At 37.7% G+C, this 24,376-nt stretch overlaps 2 protein-coding genes across 2 annotated transcripts; both read left to right on the top strand.

Annotated features, from left to right (window-relative positions):
* The first annotated feature begins 20,097 nt into the window (after positions 1–20,097).
* Positions 20,098–21,860, top strand: gpx1a (glutathione peroxidase 1a). The gene is made up of 2 exons (XM_035904537.2): positions 20,098–20,422; positions 21,179–21,860. The coding sequence occupies exons 1-2, from the start codon at positions 20,198–20,200 to the stop codon at positions 21,527–21,529; spliced, it is 576 nt and encodes a 191-aa protein (XP_035760430.1). The 5' UTR covers positions 20,098–20,197; the 3' UTR covers positions 21,530–21,860.
* Positions 21,861–22,623: 763 nt separating this feature from the next.
* On the top strand, positions 22,624–24,373 carry brk1 (BRICK1 subunit of SCAR/WAVE actin nucleating complex). Its single transcript, XM_006783132.3, has 3 exons — positions 22,624–22,963; positions 23,411–23,493; positions 23,592–24,373. Exons 1-3 carry the CDS (start codon positions 22,846–22,848, stop codon positions 23,616–23,618), a joined length of 228 nt encoding a protein of 75 aa, XP_006783195.1. The 5' UTR covers positions 22,624–22,845; the 3' UTR covers positions 23,619–24,373.
* Positions 24,374–24,376: the final 3 nt, after the last annotated feature.

The raw sequence follows: 24,376 nt of genomic DNA, 5'->3' as shown, positions 1-24,376 counted from the left end.
AACCCTTCCTGTTTAGATATGATAGATAGTCAGCCATGGCACAAAATAGGTTTAGTGTAGCTCTGATTGCGATGAGACTCATTGTTTCTTGACTTGAGGTGAGTGCCCCTCCTCCTGTTATATTTAAGGTCTGGATTTTTGGTCAAAAACAGAAATGGTGTCTTTAACCTGTGAAAAGTTCTGTATAACAAGCAGTAATCCACACTGAGAGGTGGGAATCACAATAACACCCAGTGACTCAGCAACTAATTGGATGTTTACATTCCTTTTTTTCTCAGCCCAATTTCCATAACAGCTGACAGCATGGGGATAAATTATTTTATCTGCTAATAGTGTCTATCTATTAGCGAGAACAGCAGCAACCACAATGAAATTTCCTCATTAAACTTTTTTCTCCAACAACAATGAAAAATGGTACAGTATTCATGCCACATCCATCCAATAACTCTTAAAACCAAATTGCATATGTCCAGGTCAAGAAGACTAACTCTCCCTCAGCAGCACACAGGCAGTCTGTCAAACAAAAAACCGGGTACCACAGAGCGTTGCCCTTTAATGGTAATGATGATGACACCTTAGCTGCCATGCTCTCACTGTGGGCAGAGAAATGGAGAGTTATGTGTCTGGCTGGAGGAAATGTGGCTCATGTACAATCACAAAGTAATTAGAAATCTAATACTTTCATAATAAATTGACCTTATTTCAAGTGCAACTAAGATAAAAAAAAAAAAAATGAAAAAAAAACTTGAAAGAAGTTAAAGCATGTACTCAACTAAACGACCAAATACCAATATTTCAGTGCATTCACATGTAGGCTTTAGCTCAGAGATGATGCTTCATTATCTGCTCTAGCATAAAGAATAATATGCTATAGATATCGCTCAGGGAATAAATTAAAGCATTCTCCTGCATCTCAATGTCTTAAAGATGCAAAGTTTAGAATGACTCCAATCCCTTGGGGGACATTGCACCTACTGTATCTAGGAGAGTGAGTGAGCCTAGAAGAGACAAAGGAAGTAAAAAAAAATGAGAGCATCCCATAGGGAGAGAGAAAAAGAAGAAAAGAGTGTGTTTTTCAGTGGAAAACAGTCCACAAAAGAGTATTCTGAGTACTGAGACCAATACAAATGCAAGCCCTGCCTCAATGCCCCCGTCTCCTGAGGAGAAAGGCAAAAGAAAGTGAGTGCCACAGACAACAGTTTAGAGGCAAGCTGATGGAAGTGGCAGATAAGTGCTCCCCACTGTCTTGAATTAAAATAATCTGCAAAGGGAATTGTTTTATGTAATTTACAATTTCCTAGTGAGAAAGAAAAATAGGAACAATGAAGCCAACAACCAGTCCATTTCTGTTCCTCCATTAGAATAACAAAATGTAATACATTAAACAAAGTACACCAAGGATTCTCAATACCTGGACTCAGCCGCTGGCCACCAACAGCCATTGAACTTTTTGAGCTGCTCTCTCCCATTACAGTGTAAAGGCAGCCTTAAAGCCTTTTTAAAAGGGCTTTACCAATGGACACATTGACTGTGGACAGCTCTTTCAGTTGTTTTTGTTTATCCTTTCATTTTTTTAACTGAACCACTCTAGCACCAGAAATGCTGGGGGTGCGTTGATGTACCAAAGGTGAAGTAAACATTGAAGCTGCTTTGCTAGAAGCACAAACTGCTGAAGCAGACGTATGGGACCTTCTCCACAAGAAAAAAATCACCCCATTCATAACTGGACAGAGGTCAAAGCTTTTTTGTACTACCAGGCTGTAAATAAAACTTTTGTTGCTGTAATGTTGATTATTTTATTTCAACAGTCTGTGGGGTCTTATTTATTTATTAATTCATTATTTATTATAATTATTATTTATTAGCATATATTTTATTCTTAAATAAAATATATTCCTTATGAAATTCAGAGATAGCACCAAGTATGGGTTCCAAGCACTAATAGAAATGCAAGAATATAGAAGTATATGTGGTTTAGTCCAGTTGTCCTTTCAGGGTCATCCTAGTCATATTTGCTGAGGCATGTTTGAGTTCAGATTGGTGTCATCATGCTTCAGTGAGTATGAAGACATGTGCAGCAGATTTATCTTGAATAATGCTTGCAGCAGTGAAAGAAATGTATCAAACAAAGAGAAGATCCATCATTCGGTATTTACTCATGCTTTTAAGAACCAATGTATTTTAGTGCAAAATGCTGTAGGGACACAGGTAAAATGCTTTCAAATATAATATTCACCTGATGATCGATAGTATTAGTGTTTTCAGTACAGCCACGGGGAAAAGGGATTGTCTCTGACAGATAACAGAATCTTAAGACCATGTCTTATTACTGCTAAAAGACTTTTCTGAACAGAGAAAAAACTGAAATTGCAAAAATGGAACTGACTCTTGGAACTGACAAACACATGGAAAAGGGACTTCTTAAATTAAAAGCTGCACTCTTGCCTCTGTCAAAATGGACAGAATTATTTTATCATCCGTTTTATTAAACACGTTTTTCAGTTCTCATCTAAACCCTTGCATGTTTTATTTAACATAAATGCTCTGATCAAAAAGTTCAGGAAAATGGTCGGCGAACATCCAAATGACTGAACTGACTTAAGTTTGACCCAGCATCTTCTCATGCATCTCTGCAACCTGCTGTTTTCAATTGCTCTCTAAAAAAGCATCATTATGACCACTGCCATTATGCACTCTGTAAGAACAAATATCAACTGTCCCTTTTGAAATGACCTGGATTTTGTGTGGAGGATCATTGCTGGTGATGAGAGCTGAGATGAGAACAGTTTTCAGCAATTTTCACTTTAAGGGTCCACAGAAAGTCATTTTTTGACTTTCACTGGGTTATATGGTGTAACGTGGACTTTGTCTACTTTTCAAAATAAAAATGAATCAAACTCCTTTTTTTCTCTTTGTTTGGGCATACTGAAGGAGATCCAACATGTGTTCCAGAAGTACAAATGCTAAGGGACAGAATGAGACTTCAAGGGAACATCATTCTATACACCATAATACACTATATACACTAATATAACCATGCTTTAGGTTTCATTTTAAAAAGTTCCCTTTTTTGCATCAGTGTTCATTCACAATGAATAAGCCAAACCAAATACAATTATTTTTGCAGGATTTTTTTTTACTTTTTAGTATTGTGACCCCTATTAAAGACTCAGTAGAAGCTAATTTCTGAGCAGTGGAATTCACTTTTATTTATACAGCACAAGTGTTTTGATTAGAAGGTAAATACCCTATAACAGTGGTCCCCAACCCCCGGGCCTCGGACCGGTACCAGTCCGTGAGTCGTTTAGTACCGGGCCGCGAGAGTTGAGGCTCAGGTGTGAAATGTATGGTTTTCAGGGTTTTTATCGGTTTTCAGCTTTATTTTGTTATCGTTTTTATCGTTAACTCGGTTTTCCTGGGTCTTTTCACGTGTGTTATGAATAAATCTTCTTTTTTTCGGCACCGGTACTAGTTTTATTTTGTTGTATTTATCCGCGACACCTTAAAGGCCGGTCCGTGAAAATATTGTCGGGCATAAACCGGTCCGTGGTGCAAAAAAGGTTGGGGACCACTGCCCTATAATATTAGAGAGAATATTTACAGCTTTGAGTCCTCTAAAAGCCTTTAGGTTTTTACACTTACAGGATTTTGGCAGCTTATCCGATTTTTCATTTCATCCAACAATGCCTTGGCAGTATCCTTTTGGGTTATTTTGAAAGTGTAATTATTGCTACAGTCTCGGGTCACATGGACTAACATGTGAGCCAAACCATTTTTCATTACACACAATTTAATTTATGGACATCTATGGTTTTTTTCCTTGCGTGTGTGAATTGGATAGGTTGCTACCAACATCTGGTGAGAAATTCGTCTCAATAGCACCTTTAGAAATATATTTACTTACATAATCGGTAATGTCATCAATACTCGTTAGCCAATAATATGACTCTGAAAAGTCCTCATTTTTGAAACACAGTATGGCCATGATTTACAAAACAGACTTAATTTTTATTCAATATGACCTGAGTGACTGAGCCCATAAACTCATCAGGAAGGTGTTTACAGAGTTCAAGTAGGAGAGCTGTTTTCCTGCAGACTTGAAAAGGACCGCAAGTCTTTTTTTGGCAACGACAGGTATCTCCCCACCCAGTGCCCATCAGAAAGTATGTAGATTTTCCATGTTCTACATTGATGTTTTATACTGTTTATGATCACTCCAGAGGATGTCTAAAGTTCTGTTTGAGTGAGTGATCTTGGTTCTCGGTCGCCACCCTGACCACAGTCCCTCTTGTTCAGCTACTCAATTTTTCCAAATGGCCAATGCTAAGAATAGTGCTGGTGGTTGCACATGTCTTCCATTTCACATTTTAATAGGCCACTGCCCCCCTGGTACAGCTCAAAGCTTTAAAAATGGTTTTGCCCTTGTCCTAGTCAATGTCTGTCCAAATTTTGCCACAGGTCTACAGAGAGCTTTGCGTTTGTCCTGAAGTGCAATGTGAAGTGTGGGAGCCTATAAAGACCGTTTTGTGGCTTTCTAAATTAAACTCCATTCAACTCAACTCCAGCTGTAGTGTATTTAAGAATGATTAAAGCAAAAAGCATGACATTGAACAAAATGAAAAGTGCCACAGCAAAATATACTTCTGTAAATGATTAAAAGCAGCTTTTTACTATGTTATTACTGGTTGCCATTTTGACAGTGACACATTATTAATACCAATGAATAAAACTGCTGCAGCAACAGCAGGATATGTACATATCATACTTAGTTAAAAAGAAGACAATTAAACACACCTACGCAGGCCAGACAGCAAAGTGTACAAAAAATAAGGGCTCTAAATTGGTTTCAGTATTTAGAAAACAGATGCTTCTCAGATTACAAAGGCACAGCTTTTATCACATATATACTAATAGTTTTTCAGAAAGGTAATGTTTTAGGTGTAACATTAGTGAAGGTCCCGTTATGTTGTATTTTTAGAATAAAAAAACAAAAACATTTTTGCTGGACAATGCCACTCTGTCAAACCGCCTAATGTGTGACTCAACAGGCACTGCAATGCAAACAAGAATGCCCAGCAACGACACAGAATGTAATTCAGAGGATGGCAACATTTGACCATTTTCTGTAGCTTGTGTGTTATTAACAGCAATGGTGGAGACCACTCTATCAGAGGCATCCCTTATCTCCCTAGCAATTATCTTTCTCTTTATATATTTTGCTTTTATTTCATTACCCAGATTTAATAGACCTATATCATGCTATATGTCCTGTCTATTCTGTGTTTGCTTTGTCACATGGGTATGCTGAGTGTTAAAATTTCAGTATTAAGGAAGTCTTTTCACAGTCTTGTTGCTTCACATGAAGGAAAGGATGATGGAGCACGGTATCGCAACAACCCTTTTATAGTCTACAATTCATTTCAAAGCTGTAAGGGGAAAAAATGGTTTGAAGGGCCTGGGAGCATAATGAGTGACAGTAGTCGCTGCCACCATGAACAATCCAGGTGTCACTCAAGCAACAACACTCTTTACACAGACTTATTCAGCTCTGACAAATGAACAAGGGCTGTCTCAAAGTCACGGGGCTGAATAAAGCCGTTAAGTCCTAAGCCTCTTTTTTTTTATCTTTCCCATTTACTTTTTCATTTGTTGACTGAGGTCCCAAAACCCCACACCTTGGTTAGGTTCCCCAATCCTGCTCATAGACTGACTTGAATGGTTCAATTGCTTCATGGATTGCTTTTGAGAAAATCCCTCAAGAGGACACTGGAGCAATTTATTTAATTTGCATGCCTATCTCAACAAAAGATACACCCAAACTGTTGAAATATTTTAGCAGACAGAGTGCATGTGTGTGTGTGTCTTCTCTTTTATATAGCAGAGCCTTGTCACAGATATACAAGCTGACCAGGTTTCTAAATGCAGAGTTTTACAAACCCAACATGTGGTCCAAATACTACTACAGATGAAACAATTTGTGCTGGGAAAAAAACACATATGGGGTTCACGTTGGGAAATCATCCACATCCTACTGCAGCCAGCAATAGTTGGGTTCCACTGAGTCATCTATCTGTTTGAAGAACCTTTTCATCCATTTTCCTTTGACACTTTCACCCTTTCGATATTTCAAGCAGGACAAACATGGAGCACAATAAACAATATTCAATACACAATTGCTAAATCCAATTACAGAGCAGCGGAGAGCATCTGAAGACATTAATAACTTGGTACCTGGTACATAAAAAAAGAGAAAAACTACCCTATGTCTAAAAATAACTACCTTTCTTATATCGTATTCACATCCATCTTCCTGATATTCATTCACAGAGAGAGGAAAACAGCAAATAAAGTTTAAATCAGATCAATCATATGTAGATGTGACATTTAACACCAACATTAGATTCCCAGCTGCTTGATGATAAAAGTCATGTTTGAACACTTGATGGGCCAACTCTGCTGAGGCTCCAACGGGAGCAGTTAGTTTCAAGGTAGTTATTCAACAATAACTTACTTATTATATTAATAGGATATACTGATTAAGGATTATATCACATACAAGAGATGCATCTCATAGAAAAACCAGAAGGAAAAAATACTTGATAATATAGTCATTGAGGTCTTAAGGCTTTTTTTTTTAAAAGCGATTTTAATTAATAAATTATTATTACACTTTTTTTTTTCATCTTAAAGAGTCATCACTTTGTTCACATGGCTTTCAATATAATTATGTACCGCCTGCTAGTATAAATGTTTTGACATTAATCTTTTATTTGCATTTTCGCTGTGCAAAATTGGTTCATCAAAAAAACTTTTTTTCCTATCATCTTTCAAGGAAGACATACAGCTTCATCACTTTGAGACTTTGTGCCCAAGTACAGTGCTTAACACATTCATTGGACCATCATCCAATATAAGGTTTATGCCACAGCTCCCATAAATAAACAGCAGTGGTAATTGCCAAAATCAACCATCTGTAATCGGTTAATCCATCAGTATACACAAGCTCTTTAATCAAAATGACATTTTAATGCTAAAATATAATTATTGTTTTTATCCAAGGATTTTAAAATGTACTGTTTTTAGTAGAAAGTAATAGTAACGCGACACATTATTAGTTTTTTTTTTATTAAGATGCCGAATTACAGTTGTCTAGTTTTTTGTTTTGAAACAATTTTTTGACAGATTTCTACAATCTGTGTTGTGTTTATGATAGGTGGGCTAATAAATTGGTTAGCACTATATATAGTATAGGCAATTGTAATTGTTTGGAAAGAAGAGATGTAAGGCTTCATAGAAGTTAACAGTTTGATAACAAATCATCCCAACAACCTGTAATAAGCATGAAAAACACCTAAATGAACCCATCATCCCTTTTACATTTTCGAGTATGATACTGTAATATGCACAGCATACAAATCCAACAACCTTTTCTGACCTTTCTGAATAAACATCATGTTAGCTAAAAGTCTGCATTTTTAACAGACCCTGCGGACTAGCATCTGTGCACTCCTTTGCATCACTCTTGCCCATGCAGATGACATGAGTAAGAATTGCAAGAGGCAGTACCTTATGTTCCAAAACTGGGGCTACACTTTCTTCGTGATCATCTTTCCATGTGTGCCAGTTGCTAAAAAAAGAGTCTTTTCTAAGGCACAAATGAAAACTTGCTTTATATTCAGTCCAAGACCTCTGTGCTGGCAAGAAACTTTGGTGCCCTAAAGCAAACAAATGTTCCATCATCTGCCTTTCACAAACCTTTAGATCTCTGTGAATGTCAGCAGTATTATTCTCCCACTCCAGTTCCCAATCCAGTCTGAAGGCCTGGCCACCATGCTCGAACCAAATCTTAAGATGCCAAGGCGCCTGTGTTGTAGCCCACCACTTAAAAGCCAAGGCAGAGACGAAAAACACTCAAGTCGATCGATGGTCTGACTAGCGCAAATATCAGGCCTGACCATGGGGCAGCGACTCAAAGTGTCTGACAGACAGAAATCATTCTACCATGACAAGCCAGGCATACTAAATGCTGATGAGCTTGTCTGAAAAGGTCTCACCACTTGGGATATTCAAAGTGTCAGCTATCTTCCGAATACTACAAAAAAGAGAGATGTAGAGAGAGACTTACGTTGTTCAGCTGCTTCTGTTAAATGTGAGCTATATTTTAAATTCTATTTCATTCTTCAAAAATAAGTGTCTTTTTTTTTGGTTTCATTTTTCAAAGCATTTGCCTTTCAAACCAATTTCAAATAAGCTTAAAAAGATTTAAGGTTCTAATGTTCAAGATGCTCTTCAAACCCTTCGTGCAAATACATTTTACCTGACTCTTCAACTGCTCTCAGAGTGACTCAAAAAGTTTTGAAAGGGGAATCAAATTCCAGCAGAATACTTTTCAGTCTTCTGAAGTCAACAACACTTAAACTCATCCAGGCAGGAAATGACTAGCAGTGATGTGTCAACCAGAGAACACAGAAAGTCAATGACATTCGCCAACTTCAAGTGACGAGGTCGGAGAATGCATAGACAGTGGTATGCACCACACTAACAGGTAGGCTGAATGAATTTCTTATACTTTGTATACGCACTTGCTCCCTGTCACTCTTTGTTTTGATTGGTGCAAAGGTACGTCACAGTGTGACCACTCCCATAGCAGCACCTCTACACTGTGCCTTGTTCAACGCAGTGGCGAGATGGTCATAAGTAAAGCAAGCCATTGTAAATAATGGGTTTCAGGAAGCAGTGCTACAGTGTTGCATATGAAGGGCCCTTTAAACTTTTCTCAACTTTCAGGCAATCAATTCAAGCTACTTCCAGTGAGACAGCTCGAGATACACCCTTGACTGATATATGACTGCCAAGGTAACCCAAGGGTATGATGGTTACCAAGGCAACAAAATCCTAGAGTGTCCACTAGCGATCAACAGGTGGTGATACAGTGACAGGTGAATTGCTTCCTGTGTGGATGCCCGTTTACAGTCCATATTCTATCGACATTTTAGCTCCTAGTTTGAAGTTCATCCGTTATTACCATACATATTTCAGATGGTATAAAATATCAACTGTGTGATATTGCTCCTTCCTACATTTTAACAGTGTTATGTGAGTCTGTAGGAAACTAACATTCCTGTTACACTAACACTGGAGAAAACACAGCTATATTTAAACAACTTCATACTCTAAAGCAGTTAAAGAGACAGCCAAAATCCGCAAAATCCACAAGCAAATGTTCAACAAGCAGCCAGCGAGTAACACACAATGTTATTTGTGTTAATTAAATTTTAAGTACTGGTTTTCTGAAGCTATAGTCACAAACATGTAGAATTAAATGTCCCACAAATAAAGCTACAATTATTTTAAAAAATTATAGTGAAATAACATTTGTTTTATATAGCTTAAAATTACCTGTATTTTTCTTAACTGCAGAAAAAGAAATTCAGACTTTACAGTTGACCTTCTAAAGACAGATTTTGCTCTCTCTCATACACACACACACACACACACACAGAGAGAGAGAGATGCACAGTATATATACTTTACATTCTGCCTTATAAGTCTGCTTTCTACCACTAAAAGATCAATATGGACTTACATCAAGAGTATTTTTCAGTCATCAATAATAGCCACAGGGGCTACACAGACAGACACACACACACACACACACACACACACACACAACATTTGAGAGAACCAGTCTAAATATACATATATTTTGTTTTGCTTTTTTCATTTAAGCACAACAGCTGAATCTGTGCAGTTTAAGTACAACGTCCTGTGATAAAGCCAGACTTTGTGAAGGTTTCTATATCTAAATGATTTTTCTGTTGAAAGCCATATTTATCACTTTAACCACCCAAATTATATCTGTGTGGCTGTGGTTGTATTTGATATTAGAAACTAAAACTTCAAGACGACCAGTGAATTAAATGAGCAGCTCTCCAGCACAGTTCGTGCCAAAAAATAAAGACGATAATTTGATGTAAACCTATGATTTACATCAGAAGACTCCATTATTTTAGCTAGGTAAGTAAATTGACCATTTGGGTTTATCCTGTATTGTTTTATTTTAAGATGAAAAAAAAAAACACGTGTCCAAATTATAGGAAACCACAAGCACCTTAAAGACTATCAAAAAACAGCTAATATATGGAGCTATACTATTACAACTAGCTGCAGTCAGACTGTAAGCTGACCTCTCAGACAGGCTAAGTGCCACTGGAGCAGAGCCAGGCTTAAACAGCGTCCAAGCAGATGGTAGAGCCGGCCAGACACGACACACAAACACATTCCTCCAGTGGACACAGATTTATTGAGACAACCTGTGATGTTGCCACCTGTTTTAGTACACTTCGCAATTAAACCATATTCACAAAACTCTCTGCTCGTCACAATGGTTCACCTTCACAGAATCCCTTGAGCAGCTATCACTGGAGTCATTTATCATTAAGTGTGAAGAACCCCAAATTGTTTCTTTCTCTCTCTCTCTCTCTCTCTCTCTGTCTGTCTTCAACTTTATCACCAAGTTCATCTTTCATATAAATTGTGGGATGCCAGGAAGGAAATTTGATCATGTTTTTGTTTTTTACATAATATATTTTACCTTAGATCTGCCTGAAAACTCAGAGCATGACTCAGAAGGGCATGTGTTGAACATGGGGTTAGATACCGATCGTTTACTTGCCTCTGCCTGACGTAAGCCCACCTCAGATTTAGCAGTGATTCATTCTGTTATACACACTTATGCATTTCCTTTAGGGAGTTCATGAAATTAAAATAGGAATATTGGTACAGCCACTTTCTAAAAGAAACTCCACAAATATCACAAATACAGAAAATATTTAAAATTTGGACAAGACATTCACTCCCCAGCAGCTAGTTACACCTTGCTAGTTGGATCCTATTTTGATCCTATTTTCAAAACTGCCTTAATTCCTAACAGTGTAGATTCACCAAGATGGTGGACCTTCCATATTGACATGAAAGCATCACAAAATTGCTGCAGATTTGTCAGCTGCACATCCATGATGGGAATTTTCTCTTCCACAGCATCCCAAATGTGTTCTCTTGGATTAAGAACTGGTTACTTTGGAGACCATTTAAGTAAGAAAACCAGTTTCTTGAAAAGAGCCCAGCCTTGTGACAGAGTGTGTTATTCGGCTGGAAGCAGCCATTAGAAGATGGGTACACGGTGGTGATAAAGGGATGTTCATTGGTCAGCAGTAACACTCAAGTAGGCTGTGGCATTTAAACAATGCTCAGCTGGTACTAAGGGCCTCAAAGACTGCCAAGAAAATATGCTTTCCTGTCGTTTACACCAAATTCTGCCTCCACCATCCAAATGTTGCAGCAAAGACTTGTCTAAAAAGGCAATGTTCTTCCAATCTTCTATTGATCAATTTTATTGAGCCTGTGTGAACTGGGTTCATTTTCCTGTTATTTGCTGGCAGGAATAGCAGTCTCACCAGTCTCCTTTGACCTCTGGCACGAACAGGGCATTTTCAACCAGAGAAGCTGCTCACTAGATATATTGTTCTTTTTTGCAGTAATCTCTGTGAACCCTAGACATGGTTGTGCAAGAAAATCCCAGTAGATCAGCAGTGTTTTAATACCCAGACCAGCCCACAAACAACTATGGCAAGTCCAAAGTCACTTAAAGCATCATTAAAATCATAGCTGAGATGCTGTGATTCAAAGCCAATGTACGTGATTGGCTTGATGTTGATGATTCTTGGCATGTGCCTACATATGCCATGTAGTGTGTCTAAATAAAAGTGATCTAGATTTTGTATTTTATAATTCAATTCAATTTTATTTATATAGCGCCAAATCACAACAAAAGTCACCTCAAGGCGCTTCATAGATACAGAGAAAAACCCAACAATCATATGACCCCCTATGAGCAAGCACTTTGGCGACAGTGGGAAGGAAAAACACCCTTTTAACAGGAAGAAACCTCCGGCAGAACCAGGCTCAGGGAGGGGCGGCCATCTGCTGTGACCGGTTGGGGTGAGAGAAGGAAGACAGGATAAAAGACATGCTGTGGAAGAGAGACAGAGGTTAATAACAGATATGATTCAATGCAGAGAGGTCTATTAACACATAGTGAGTGAGAAAGGTGACTGGAAAGGAAAAACTCAATGCATCATGGGAATCCCCGGCAGCCTACATCTATTGCAGCATAACTAAAGGAGGATTCAGGGTCACCTGATCCAGCCCTAACTATATGCTTTAGCAAAAAGGAAAGTTTTAAGCCTAATCTTGAAAGTAGAGATAGTGTCTGTCTCCCGAATCCAAACTGGAAGCTGGTTCCACAGAAGAGGGGCCTGAAAACTGAAGGCTCTCCCTCCCATTCTACTTTTAAATACTCTAGGAACAACAAGTAGGCCTGCAGTGCGAGAGCAAAGTGCTCTAATAGGGTGATATGGTACTACAAGGTCATTAAGATAAAATGGGGCCTGATTATTTAAGACCTTGTATGTGAGGAGCAGGATTTTGAATTCAATTCTGGATTTAACAGGAAGCTAATGAAGGGAAGCCAAAACAGGAGAAATCTGCTCTCTCTTTCTAGTCCCTGTCAGGACTCTTGCTGCAGCATTTTGGATTAACTGAAGGCTTTTCAGGGAGTTTTTAGGACATCCTGATAATAATGAATTGCAGTAGTCCAGCCTGGAAGTAATAAATGCATAAACTAGTTTTTCAGCATCACTCTGTGACAGGATATTTCTAGTTTTAGAGATGTTGCGCAAATGGAAGAAAGCAGTCTTACATATTTGTTTAATATGTGCGTTGAAGGACATATCCTGGTCAAAAATGACTCCAAGGTTCCTAACAGCGTTACTGGAGGCCAAGGAAATGCCACCCAGAGTAAGAATCTGGTTAGATACCATGTTTCTGAGATTTTCAGGGCCGCGTACATAATCGGGACATTTTCCTAAATGAGGTATTTGCCTCATTATTAGTTGTCTTTTCAAGTGAATTTAATTTCAAAGAGTATTTATTATTTTTGATCTGTCACTAAAAATACCAAAATTCATTGGATGGTAAGTTTATAAGACTATACAAAGGGACAATACCTTGATGTAGTCCTCATGAACTGGAATGACTTTTATTAGTATCAAGAAGCTACAGCCCGACGTGTTGGGCAACAAAGTAGTAGCACATGTTATTTCAGGAAAGGCAAACACTTTATAGCCAGATCCCTTATAGTGCTTTTGAACCTCCTCATCAGGCTCGTTTTCTCTTTTTCTCAATATACGACTGACAGCATATCAGCAATGAGGTCCAACCATCTAGAAACAAAGTACCAAATAAACTGAATAAATAAGGATGTGTAAATAAATAAATATAACATAGAAACAAGATAAACTCAGAAATAAATGAGAGGGAGGAGGTCCTCACTCATTAGTCTTATCAGCAAACTCTTTCTCATTATGATGATCCCAACTCCCCCAAATTATTCACAACCTCCAAAATGACAGCAGCAGCACTGACATAGAGATAAATGCTGTCAAAACAACTGTTATTTGGCTATTTTGGAGTAATCCATAATGTTAATTAGTGTAGTGCTTTTGTGCAAAATCTTATGGCTCGAAAGAACATTGCACTATTGTGCATCATCTTGTTTCATGCCACTCAAATTTGCAGAAAACTGAAATCCAAACTCTAAATTGCCCCCTACCACCAACATTTCCAATGTAACAACCTTTACATACTGAGGACTCACAAAAACAAGGATGTGTAAAGCAAGGCAATGGTAATAGTTCTGCATAATATACTTAAACAAAAAATCTGGAGATGTTAGCCAGGTGCCAAAGTTAAACAGAAAATATGCTCATTAATCTGAGCTCTAATTGGAGCATTTGGCAGCACAGCAATTATCGCTCTTTCTTCCATCTTGAGCACCCCGGTGCCCATTAAAAAAAAAGAGGAAAAGGGAGACTGGACAAATGAATACTCCTGGGAGAACCAAGACTTTCTTCCTGCTGTGCTGAGCTGTGCACCACTGATGGCTGATGTAATAAATAAGCTGGAATCGTCCAATTTGTTCATAAACCTATCAATGTTTTACTTCAAGCACTGTCAGCATGTATTAGAAGGCTTTTTTCTCCTCTGCTTCTAAATACAGGACAGCAATAGGTATAAGTTTTACGTTCAGGGTATTCACAGTGCATTGCTGAGGCTAATTAATAAAAACTTTATTTAAACTTTAAAATAAATACACAAACATAAAAAAAAGAAAAACAGAGCAAAGCGCATACATTTCTGATGTTTTTTGGTAAAAGCCAGGGAAAAAAGGTTGGACCACTTTTTAACAAGTAATAAAGGAATTATATAACACTATGACCATGGTATTGAGTCATCTTTTGGGTCTTATGAAACGCCAGATTCATTTTTATTTGTAGTAAGTAGAACTTTTGTCAGCACACTCACATGTATTAAATGTATATTTTGAACAATATTTTGTTTATTCTATTATAACAGCCAAAAAAAAAAAAAAAACATAGACACAAAAGAATAACAATAAAGTGCTCCTGTCAACTGCAACAAACAACTTTAAAACAGTTACATACAAGATCTTACTTAAAAAGAGGTTTATGTTGTGATTTCTAAAGAGTTCATCTAAAGTTTATGTACTTTACTACTGTACTTGTCCATCATTTCTTACATACCCACTTGGTCTGTCTGTTGTATATTGTTGTTCAGTGTCACTCCTTGTTTTGTCGTTATGGCATTCTGTGTAATATGTTGACTAACTTTATTTGTCAAAATAAAAAAATGCTCCTCTGCATTAGAACCTGATTTATTAGCAGGCCTACATTATCAACTGGTATTAGCTGTTTGTAAATCTATCAGTATCTGTACCGTATATGTACAGGGCAATCTGCAACTTCCATTTTGGCAATACATGTGTTTGAAACAGCACAAACACATGAGCCAGTTGAGCCAAGCAGTAAAGAAAGAAGTAAATAGACAACTACACATCAGATATCTTTTTATTCTTTGTGTATCTGATTTTTTTTAAGTATATATATATATATCAACTGATATTTTGCAATATCAGAATTTTAAATCAACAAATATCAGTATCAGTGTTTGCCTTGAAAGTCCTGCATTGGCTGAAATTTTGTTACACACAGTTAAAGTGTGGTCTTGCTCAACAACCTCCTTCTTTACTGTCAAAATTATGTGATTTAGAGATTAATGAGGTAAAATACTTTGCAAATGGCCTATAGAAGTAGAATATATTGATTTAATTACTATTAAAAAAGGCCAACATTTTTATTAGCATGATAAAAAAAAAACTAGTTGATAGCAAATATATATACCTGAATATAAATTATTGCCATTAAAGAATCTAATGGAAGACCTGGCATGATATGATCTATGAGATTTTTCCCCAAAACGATAGCACTTATGAACTTATTATCCAAAATTATACACTGAATAAAGCCTCTAAAATTATACTATTTAATGTGCTTTATTGAATGGTGATTATTCAGCAATTGCTATGTTTTGTTATATAAATGTTCTCTTCTGAACACAGACCAAAACAGAAATATTGTTGGTTCCGTTTGTGCCTTAGTGTTTTTGGGAAATACACACAAAGTTTTTCTGATTTGGGGCAGCTTGTCAAGCCTGCTACATGCATTATATTCTCTTGCCATTTTGTTTTATTAATGCATAAACAGAAGAGCTCTGTACAAAGAATTCTGGTGAAATAAATATCAAGCTTTTAAGATTTGGGCTTTTGTCGTTTTTAATGGCGTTGATGCCAACATGTACTATTAGCAAACATCATATTACCATTAATATCCCTTCATTATTTTATGATTGACAAACCTCACCAAGCACTGGATACTCAGTGAAGATTATAAGAGTCAAATTCTCTATCAAATGTCCACAAATCGTGTATTCACCAGTTCAAAAAAATAATAGTGGCTGCTTTCACTGAAGCTGTCAGAATTAAATGACCAAATGGCAAATGCTTAAAAAGTCAGATGGATTGAAAATGACCAGTTAATTGTTTGATTGATATAATTGTTAGCAGCAAAAGCACAACTGGGGGACTCTACGCAGAAGGCTATTTTTGACGCTTTCGCTGCTTTGAAATTTCACAGTGGGGAGCCTTAGCCAAGTGGATTTATTAACCATCACAGGACTCCAACTAGGGAGTCCAGAACAAAGAACCACTGCCAAAAGCACAAGCCTCTGTACACAGCCTTTGTTTTTCCCCTCTGCACTCATCAGTACACAAGTGTGCTGTCTTTTGATGTTTCTTCAATATACTGACAGTTCATCTGAAGCAAAAAGTTCCAAAATCCAGCTCACGCAATCACAACTTGTTGTGTCTCTGCTTCGCATCAGCTTCACTGGTTTTGGCGAGGGAACAGGGAAAGTAGCGTAAAAAGGGTGGTTTCTCCACCAGCATACAAAATGTTAACGATCCACACTCAAATTCAGGAAGGCTTACATTTTAAAAGTTGTACTATGACTTGTCGAAGGGGGCGAGAGGTGGAGCGATTTCAGCATTTATCACAAAGACCAATTTTTGAACTGATACACATTTCCTGGCCAGTCGCCTCTCAAGCTCCCTTTCTCACTGCTTTCATCATATTGTAACGCTAATATGGTCCCTAGAGATGGGCAGACACATGTGCCATTTCACTGCAAGCTCACTTATCATCCATCACTTTCTTTTTTACACAATCTACATCTCCAGAACCAATTTGTCATTTGGAATATCAAATTGGACAGAAAAACTATACAATCTACCCTCGGTTCTCTCTCACACACATTTTTTGGATGCGAAGGTGAGAGGGCGGTGAAGTGGGCACACTGGGTCAGAAAAATGCCCCTGGCCTTGAAACTGTGAAGAGGTTAGTGCAGAAGGAGGATTTAGCAAGTGCGGCCCAGAATATGTGTTAGCCATTTGGAGGAACAGACAGAGCTGCTCCAGCCCTGTATCCATGGCAACCATTTCAGGACCAACTCAAGTTCTCATTGAGGTCTTTTGTTTCTCCAGAGGCTGTGATTAAAGGAGGTAAAAGTGAGAAAAACGAGAGAACAGAGGATGAGACTAGCCATGCTGACACTTATCCTCTGTCAGCTGCACTTTTGAAAATCCTTCCCACAGCAAATATCAGTGGACAGTGTCTTACTATTCAGACACAAAGTACCAGTCCTCCTATCTGAGAGCACTCTCTGGAGCTCCTGATGCAGGGACTGAATGACATCCTGAGGCCTGGACGCTAATGAGCTGAGATCATTACGCCAATTATTTTAGCTTAGATCAGGACTTGGCTGTGACTGTGCAGAGGAAGTAGGACCCACTGCTAGCCTAATTGATGGCTTGGGAAAAAGAGGATGAGCAAAACAAAAGGGGTTTGAACCGGAGATGGGAAAAGTTCATTGCTAAATTCCATCAGGTTGGTGTGCATGAAGCTATGATAGGGTTTATGCACTTAAAGTCAGTAAGGTTCAGTTAGCTACATAAACAATCAACATAACTAAATTTCAGGCACAGAGAATTACACAAATGTTGCAGGTTGCTTAAATTGGCTGTAGGTGTGAATGTGAGCATGAGTAGTTTTCATTCTTTACGTGATGAACTGTTGACCCGCATTTCAAATATTAGTTCTCTCAGCCCTTTGTTTTGCGCTTATGTTACCAGAACCTCCTAACTCCCAGCATTGTAGCAGTGCAATAACTTCTGACTAACCATTTCAAGGTGCTACTCCTTGTTACACTGTTTTGGTAGAGCCCAGTACAAACACAGCTCAGCTGGACTTGCTTTGAAATGTGGGAAAAAGATTTCGGAGACCCAAGAGAGGGTGCAGTATTAAGTATCATGAAAACAGATCCAGCAGAAATTATTTCCTGCTGTTTATAGGATATTTGAGGAAAGATGAGTTCACAAAGATTTCAACTGGGAACATACACAGACATCTCACTAAGAGCCAAATGACTGACTGTGCTGTTAGAAGCACTTGAGTGACAATAGAGCAGATAGCTACAGCTTCAGTAACAGTGATATAAGTTTAGCAGTCTGACCTTTGACTGAAGTTGGTTGTGCTGGCTCACAGAACATCTGATGTGGTGTGCACATTTAAAAAGGGGCTCCAGAAGGACATTAATCTGACATCAGTGATGACTTGGTAGGTTTAATGGAGAGATGATGCATATTTTTTTCTTAAGATCAAAATAAGAATAAATAATTACAATTAAAGATAGAACCAAATCACATTACTATCAAGCTACTGAAATAATTAAATAAATTAGGATAATATCAATTTCCGCCATCCTAGTATTTCCATTTTCCTTACAGGCAGCAACAGAAGGCTAAGATTCTTTGTTCTCGTCTCAGTGGTAAGGAAGTTTTTTTCTTTTTCTTTTTTTAAGGCTAAACAGGCCTTCTAAAGCACCTCATTTTATTGAAGACTCCGCGAAGTCTCAACTCCCTTCAGCAACGATTTTGTCACGTTTATTTTTCTAACATTACTTTTAGCATATTAATTCAGTTTAGTGTTTTCATTTGTACTTTATTCATTGAACTTTTCCCTTGATGAATAGTAGAAATACTACATACCCTACATTTAGCTCTGTTTTCAGACTGTATCAAGTCAGCTATCCAGTAATGCACTTGGATTACATTCCATGACATCTGAATCCACAAAGCACACCACACCCTGACCAGATGTGCCATGACAATGCTCAAGGGAAAACACAAAAATCAGTCAGTCCCAAGAGTCTTGCAAAGCGTTGGGCAGCTAAAAAACACAGAATATGTCTACAGGAGAAGTAGACATGGTTATGTGTTGTTGAAGTACACAATGCAGCTGGATTAATATGATAAATCTCATCATAAGTTGTCTACTTATACCTAGTGAAAAGTAGGGTACTCGTCGTCTAATGCCATTTTAAGAGAATGGTAACATCGCCATCTAGCGGTCAACTGCACCGCCTTGTTTAGATTTTTTTTAAACATATACCTGATTTTAGGTTAATATCTTTTAAATTATTAACAAAATAATAATAATAATAATTTAGACATTACAGAAAATAGTCTTTATATTATTGATAATAGATATGCTATAGTAAAAAATAGTGTTTAGCAGATGTTTGACCTTTTATTTAATTATTATTTACCTTAGTACTGTCAATATAAAACACTCCAAAAAGTGGAAGCTGTGATCCAGTCCTTTTCGAATCCCCAAAAAGCTCCCGAAAGTGTCGACGAGGTCCTCGTATGAACTTGTAGGCGGGTGTAATCTTTCTTTCTTGTTGGCTGATGGCCAGTTATCACAGTAACTTCTGAGCAGATTCCCGAATACAAGATGTAACGGATAGCAGGATATCAGGATACTGACCACACACACATTCATATAGTCTGACATGATTGTTTACCCACAGGGGGGAGCCGTAAGTAAACACAGCTATGGCTCTTATTTTTTAAAAAGCCACCATGTTTAACAGCATGGTTTGTGTGTTTTCCACTTCTCCAGTCATTAGTTGTCAAGTCATTTCACTAAGCAATAAATAAATTCACTTCCTGTGGCTTCCTGGAAAGTACCATTCATGCACACAAAAAGGGGGGGAATGTTGTAAACAAACTGTAAATCTCTTAAGACATACCGATGTGAAATACGTTTTGCTAACAGAGTTTCTGCAGTTTCGGTTGTGTAGGTTTGTGTACGTGTCCAATATCAAAATTGGCAGTGGCCATTTAATAAATATTTGCTAAGTAAAAACTATTATGTCATTTTTTTTTAACTTATTTTGTTTGGAGATTTAGACGTCAGTGACTTCCTCAAGTGGTAGAGACAATGATAATTACCATACTGGATTACCACATTTGTTAAATTCTTGTGCAACTTTATCTTTATAGATCGGTATCTATAAAGAAATAAAGAAATACATAAAAAAAAAAAAAATAGAGAGAGATTTCGATAGCAGGTGAAAATTAAACGCTTTAAGTCTTTCTGCAAAACGATAATAAAATAATACTACTAATAATAATAATAATACAAATAATAATAATAATAATTTGCATTTGCACTGAGGGGTGTTGTTAGATAGGCTACTTGTCCCGCCCTAAGAATAAAAGCGAGGGCTGGACTTGGAGCAAATTTGAAACGTGATAAGGAAAAGCTTTTTAATCCGAGTTCACGGTTTCAGAAGTCTAAATCATCTGGATTTTTTAACAATGGCTGGCCATTTGAAAAGGTTTTACGACCTGACAGCTAAGCTGTTGTCTGGAGAAACTCTCCGTTTCTCTGCACTAAAGGACAAAGTTGTACTTATTGAAAATGTGGCGTCTCTCTGAGGAACGACAACCAGGGACTACACTCAAATGAACGAGCTTCATTCTCGCTACTCCGCCGAAGGTCTCGTTATTTTGGGTGTACCCTGCAATCAGTTTGGACATCAGGTACAAAGCGTGTTTGTTTTTTACTTGAGAGAGAGAGAGAGAGTAATGTTTATGAGGTGACCAAAACTCCGGACTAGCCAAATCCAGGCCTAGCTTCCTTATTCTTGACATGTGAGAAATATGGCCTAAGAGCCGTATAGTAACACAAGTTTACAGACATGCGTGTGTTACCAGTCTGAAATGAAACAGTTTTAACTTTAGGAATCTTTTAGTTCAACTAAAGTGGACCGTAAGTGTTCAAATACATGTGAAGTGTCATATTTAAAAAAGTAATATATTACATGAAGTGTCTTATTAAAAGTATACTGATTGTTACTAAAATATTAGCAAATTATCAGTGTCAAAGCAACATTTTAGCTTGCATATTTATAATATTTATAAGCTCCTGGTATGACAATGCTGTTAACAATATTGATTTTTATATATAATACAGCGCATTAATTTCTAATATCCTAAATTTTCAAAGATGTTCTATGGTAAATATGAATCTGTCCAAATACCATATCTGTCGGATACATTTATCAGGTTCATAAGCATGATTATTTACTGCTAAAATGTCATGAACCAGAAAAATACAATACAAAGTGTAAATTAGCGAATAAATCTCAAATACAAATACACCTGCCTCTATACTGCACCTAAGTACTCTAGAGGAAATGTAGGTTGCACTACAATTCCTCTTATTTAGCTTGTTTAATTGAAAACCCACTTTAATGTCTACATCTATCTAACAGTGCTTGTGTTTTGGTGCAACAGGAGAACTGCAAGAACGATGAAATCCTAAGATCTCTGAAGTATGTCCGTCCAGGGAATAGCTTTGAACCAAAGTTCCAGCTCCTCGAGAAGGTGGATGTGAACGGAAAGGATGCCCACCCCTTGTTTGTCTATCTGAAGAAAAAACTTCCATTCCCCTGCGATGATGCCCTGGGTCTCATGAATGATCCAAAGTACATCATTTGGAGTCCAGTGTGTAGGAATGACGTATCCTGGAACTTTGAGAAGTTCCTGGTTGGTCCTGATGGGGAACCCTACAAGCGCTACAGCAGAAATTTCCTGACAAGTGACATCGAGGCAGATATTAAAGAGCTACTTAAGAGAATCAAATAAAGTGTGCTGGGAAATTTTATGGGTGATTTAAAACATAACAGTTCAGAAAGATCAGTCAGCACATATACATATTAGAATAATTTATCATGCTTTCAGATCTCAAGTTCCAAAAATGTTATAGCAGGCCTGGGTTTGTTTGTGATATTTTAAATGACATCCACTACTGGATTGTTCAGCCTTTTAACTCAATGGCGACACTCCTTTAAATGTTTTTGTGGAGGGGTTTCTGATAAAAATGTAAAAGTTTGACGACCATTGTGAATGTCTTTAATAAGATCGCAAATATTTTCACTTCCTTGACTTAAAAGGAGAAATAAATGTTATTATAATACTTGTGTTGTGCTCATTTCTTATTTGCAATGATAATGGACAGTTAGACGGTTTACATCAGGCAGGAGTCTTTGTGGACTGTGATGTTCGGATGAGGCATTGTGCTCTGTAGTGACAGTAGGGAGCAGCGCTTGAGAGAAGAGGAATAAAAGTAGAAGCAAGACAGAATGAGATGAAAACAGGTGTAAGACTGAAGATGCAATGAGAGGTAGTAAAGGTGGATGAGTTTTAATACCTAGGTTCAACCATCCAAAACTATGGACAGTGCATGAGAGAGGTGAAGAAGAGAGTGCAAGCAGGGTGGAATGAGTAGAGATGAATGTCAGGGATGAATTGTGACCAAAAAATAGCAACAAAAGTGAAAGGAAAGTTCTCACTACAGGCCAGTATTGAGACCTAGTATAGTTTGGACATGGTGGAACTCCAAAAACAAAAGGAGGCTGAGCTGAAGGTAGACTTGAAGATGCTAAGATTTTCATTGGGAGTGATGAGCTGGATTAGAAATAAGTACCATCATAGGAACAGCTCAGTTTCAGCAGTTTAGAGGAAACGTTAGAAAAGCAACTCTGAGGTGCTATTGACATGTTCAGAGGACACATAGTGGATATATCAAACAAATGATGTTGAATATGAAACTGCCAGGCAGGAGGAGAAGATAAAATCCTCAGAGGAGCTTCACGGATGAAGCGAAGGAGGACATGCAAAGGATTGGTGTGACAGAGAAGGATGTTAGGGATAGAGTGAGATGGAAGTAGGTGACCCGCTGTGGCGACCCCTAAAGGTAGCAACCGAAAGAAAAATTGTGTTGTGCTCATTTCTATAAAATACACACAAACATCCTTCAGAAATGTATGTAGGAAACTTAGGAAATTTCGGTAAATAGAATCTTCATGGGGGGGAAAAGTGTTGTATAATATTTTCACATCGACGCAGCACTTTCCGGTACTTCCTGGGTGAAAGCAGAGGGATACTGCAACTCGTCCAACATGGCTGGCCAGGAAGATCCAGTGCAAAGAGAGATTCACCAAGACTGGGCGAATCGAGAGTACATAGAAGTAATTACGAGCAGCATCAAGAAGATCGCCGACTTTCTTAACTCGTTTGGTAAGCTTTTAACAAACTAGCTGAAGTTAGCTAGTTCAGCCAGCTGTTAGCATTGATGTTGATGTTTTCAATGGCCACTCCCAGCTAGCAGTTAGCGCGGCTGTTAGCTGTCAGCTTGTTTTTGTTCTGGAGGAGGATTGTGACATTTTGAAGAGGAACCGGCTTACATTTTGCTCCAACTAGCTGTCCTTTAAGAGTCGGTCGTTTTAATGAATTTATTAATATACCAGATTCGACAGACGATAGGAAAGCATTAGCAGGCTGCCGTAACCGCTAATGCTAGTGTTGTCGGGCAATATGTATGCGGATGTGCCCTTTAAACCTTTTTAACCCAAAGTGACGGTGTGCATCTTTGTTAAGCAGCTATTGAAAAACTGATGATAATGTCATGCTTCGTCGTGGTAACCTCTAAACGTTCTAGTTTTTTTTTTTTTAATTCTCCATCAGACATGTCGTGTCGATCTCGTTTGGCCACACTCAACGAGAAGCTGACAGCGCTGGAGAGGAGGATTGAATACATTGAGGCAAGGGTAAGTTAACTGGATGTAAAGTGCCTTTATTTCTTTGTTTGACTTTGTCTTTTTGTCAAGTAGCCATACCCATTACATAAACATGTCTCTTATTGTAGGTGACAAAAGGAGAAACCCTGACCTAGAAGTGGCCATTGAAACTCATAACACCCCCAACCTACCTGCCATCCCTCACCCTGAATTTTTGGACTAAGTGTGATGGACTCCACCCTCCTATTTTAGGACGATGTGGACCTTTTTTTTTTTTTAAATATATTATATGGCTGGATTTTGTGTTATTTTATCTCATGACGCATTTGTACAGAAGATGTGTGTCTAACTTGGCTACCATTGATTCAAGCATCATTATATTCTATTACAAAACTAAGCTCCATTAGTATTGGTTTAACATAAGTCTGGAGCACAATTATGATTTATAAATTTTGTATCACTGCAGTTTGACCATCTGTGTTGTGTACAGTGTCACTTCCAAATGAAAGCTGTATCAAAAGAGGAAAATTTGCCTGTGCCAAGATGAACTATTATTGTGTACTAATAAGGGCCTCCTTGTACAGCAAAGTGTTTGGTGATGTTTCTGAATTTAACTACTGTAATAAATGACCTTAAATAACATTGTAGCTGAACTTAACTTTTTTTCAACAGTTATGTTGCTATGTTGAAGATGGGTCTAGTTATGACTATTTTGAGTAATCAGACAGACACACTCACAATGTTTATACAAACTTGTAGTGTATATAGACTAGAGCTTGACATGAAACAACATATTAAATGGGTCAGATTGCTATTGTATACAGGTTTTGGTACAGTTAGAAGAATTCATTGCAATGGCATTAATGTGTAACAAATGTTTTATGAATAATAAATCATACTTGCATAAAGAGTA

Source organism: Neolamprologus brichardi, chromosome 5 (genome assembly GCF_056152115.1).
Source record: "Neolamprologus brichardi isolate AB-2024 chromosome 5, ASM5615211v1, whole genome shotgun sequence".
Lineage (NCBI taxonomy): Eukaryota > Metazoa > Chordata > Actinopteri > Cichliformes > Cichlidae > Neolamprologus > Neolamprologus brichardi.
Note: the sequence above shows the minus strand (reverse complement) of the source record. Positions and strands in the feature narration are given on the sequence as shown.

Excerpts from the sequence above, each read along its gene's own strand:
- brk1 (XM_006783132.3), top strand. The coding sequence starts at position 22,846 with ATGGCTGGCCAGGAAGATCCAGTGCAAAGAGAGATTCACCAAGACTGG. Across the intron at positions 22,964-23,410 it reads CGACTTTCTTAACTCGTTTG|ACATGTCGTGTCGATCTCGT; the intron begins GTAAGCTTTTAA and ends ATTCTCCATCAG. Across the intron at positions 23,494-23,591 it reads TTGAATACATTGAGGCAAGG|GTGACAAAAGGAGAAACCCT; the intron begins GTAAGTTAACTG and ends CTCTTATTGTAG.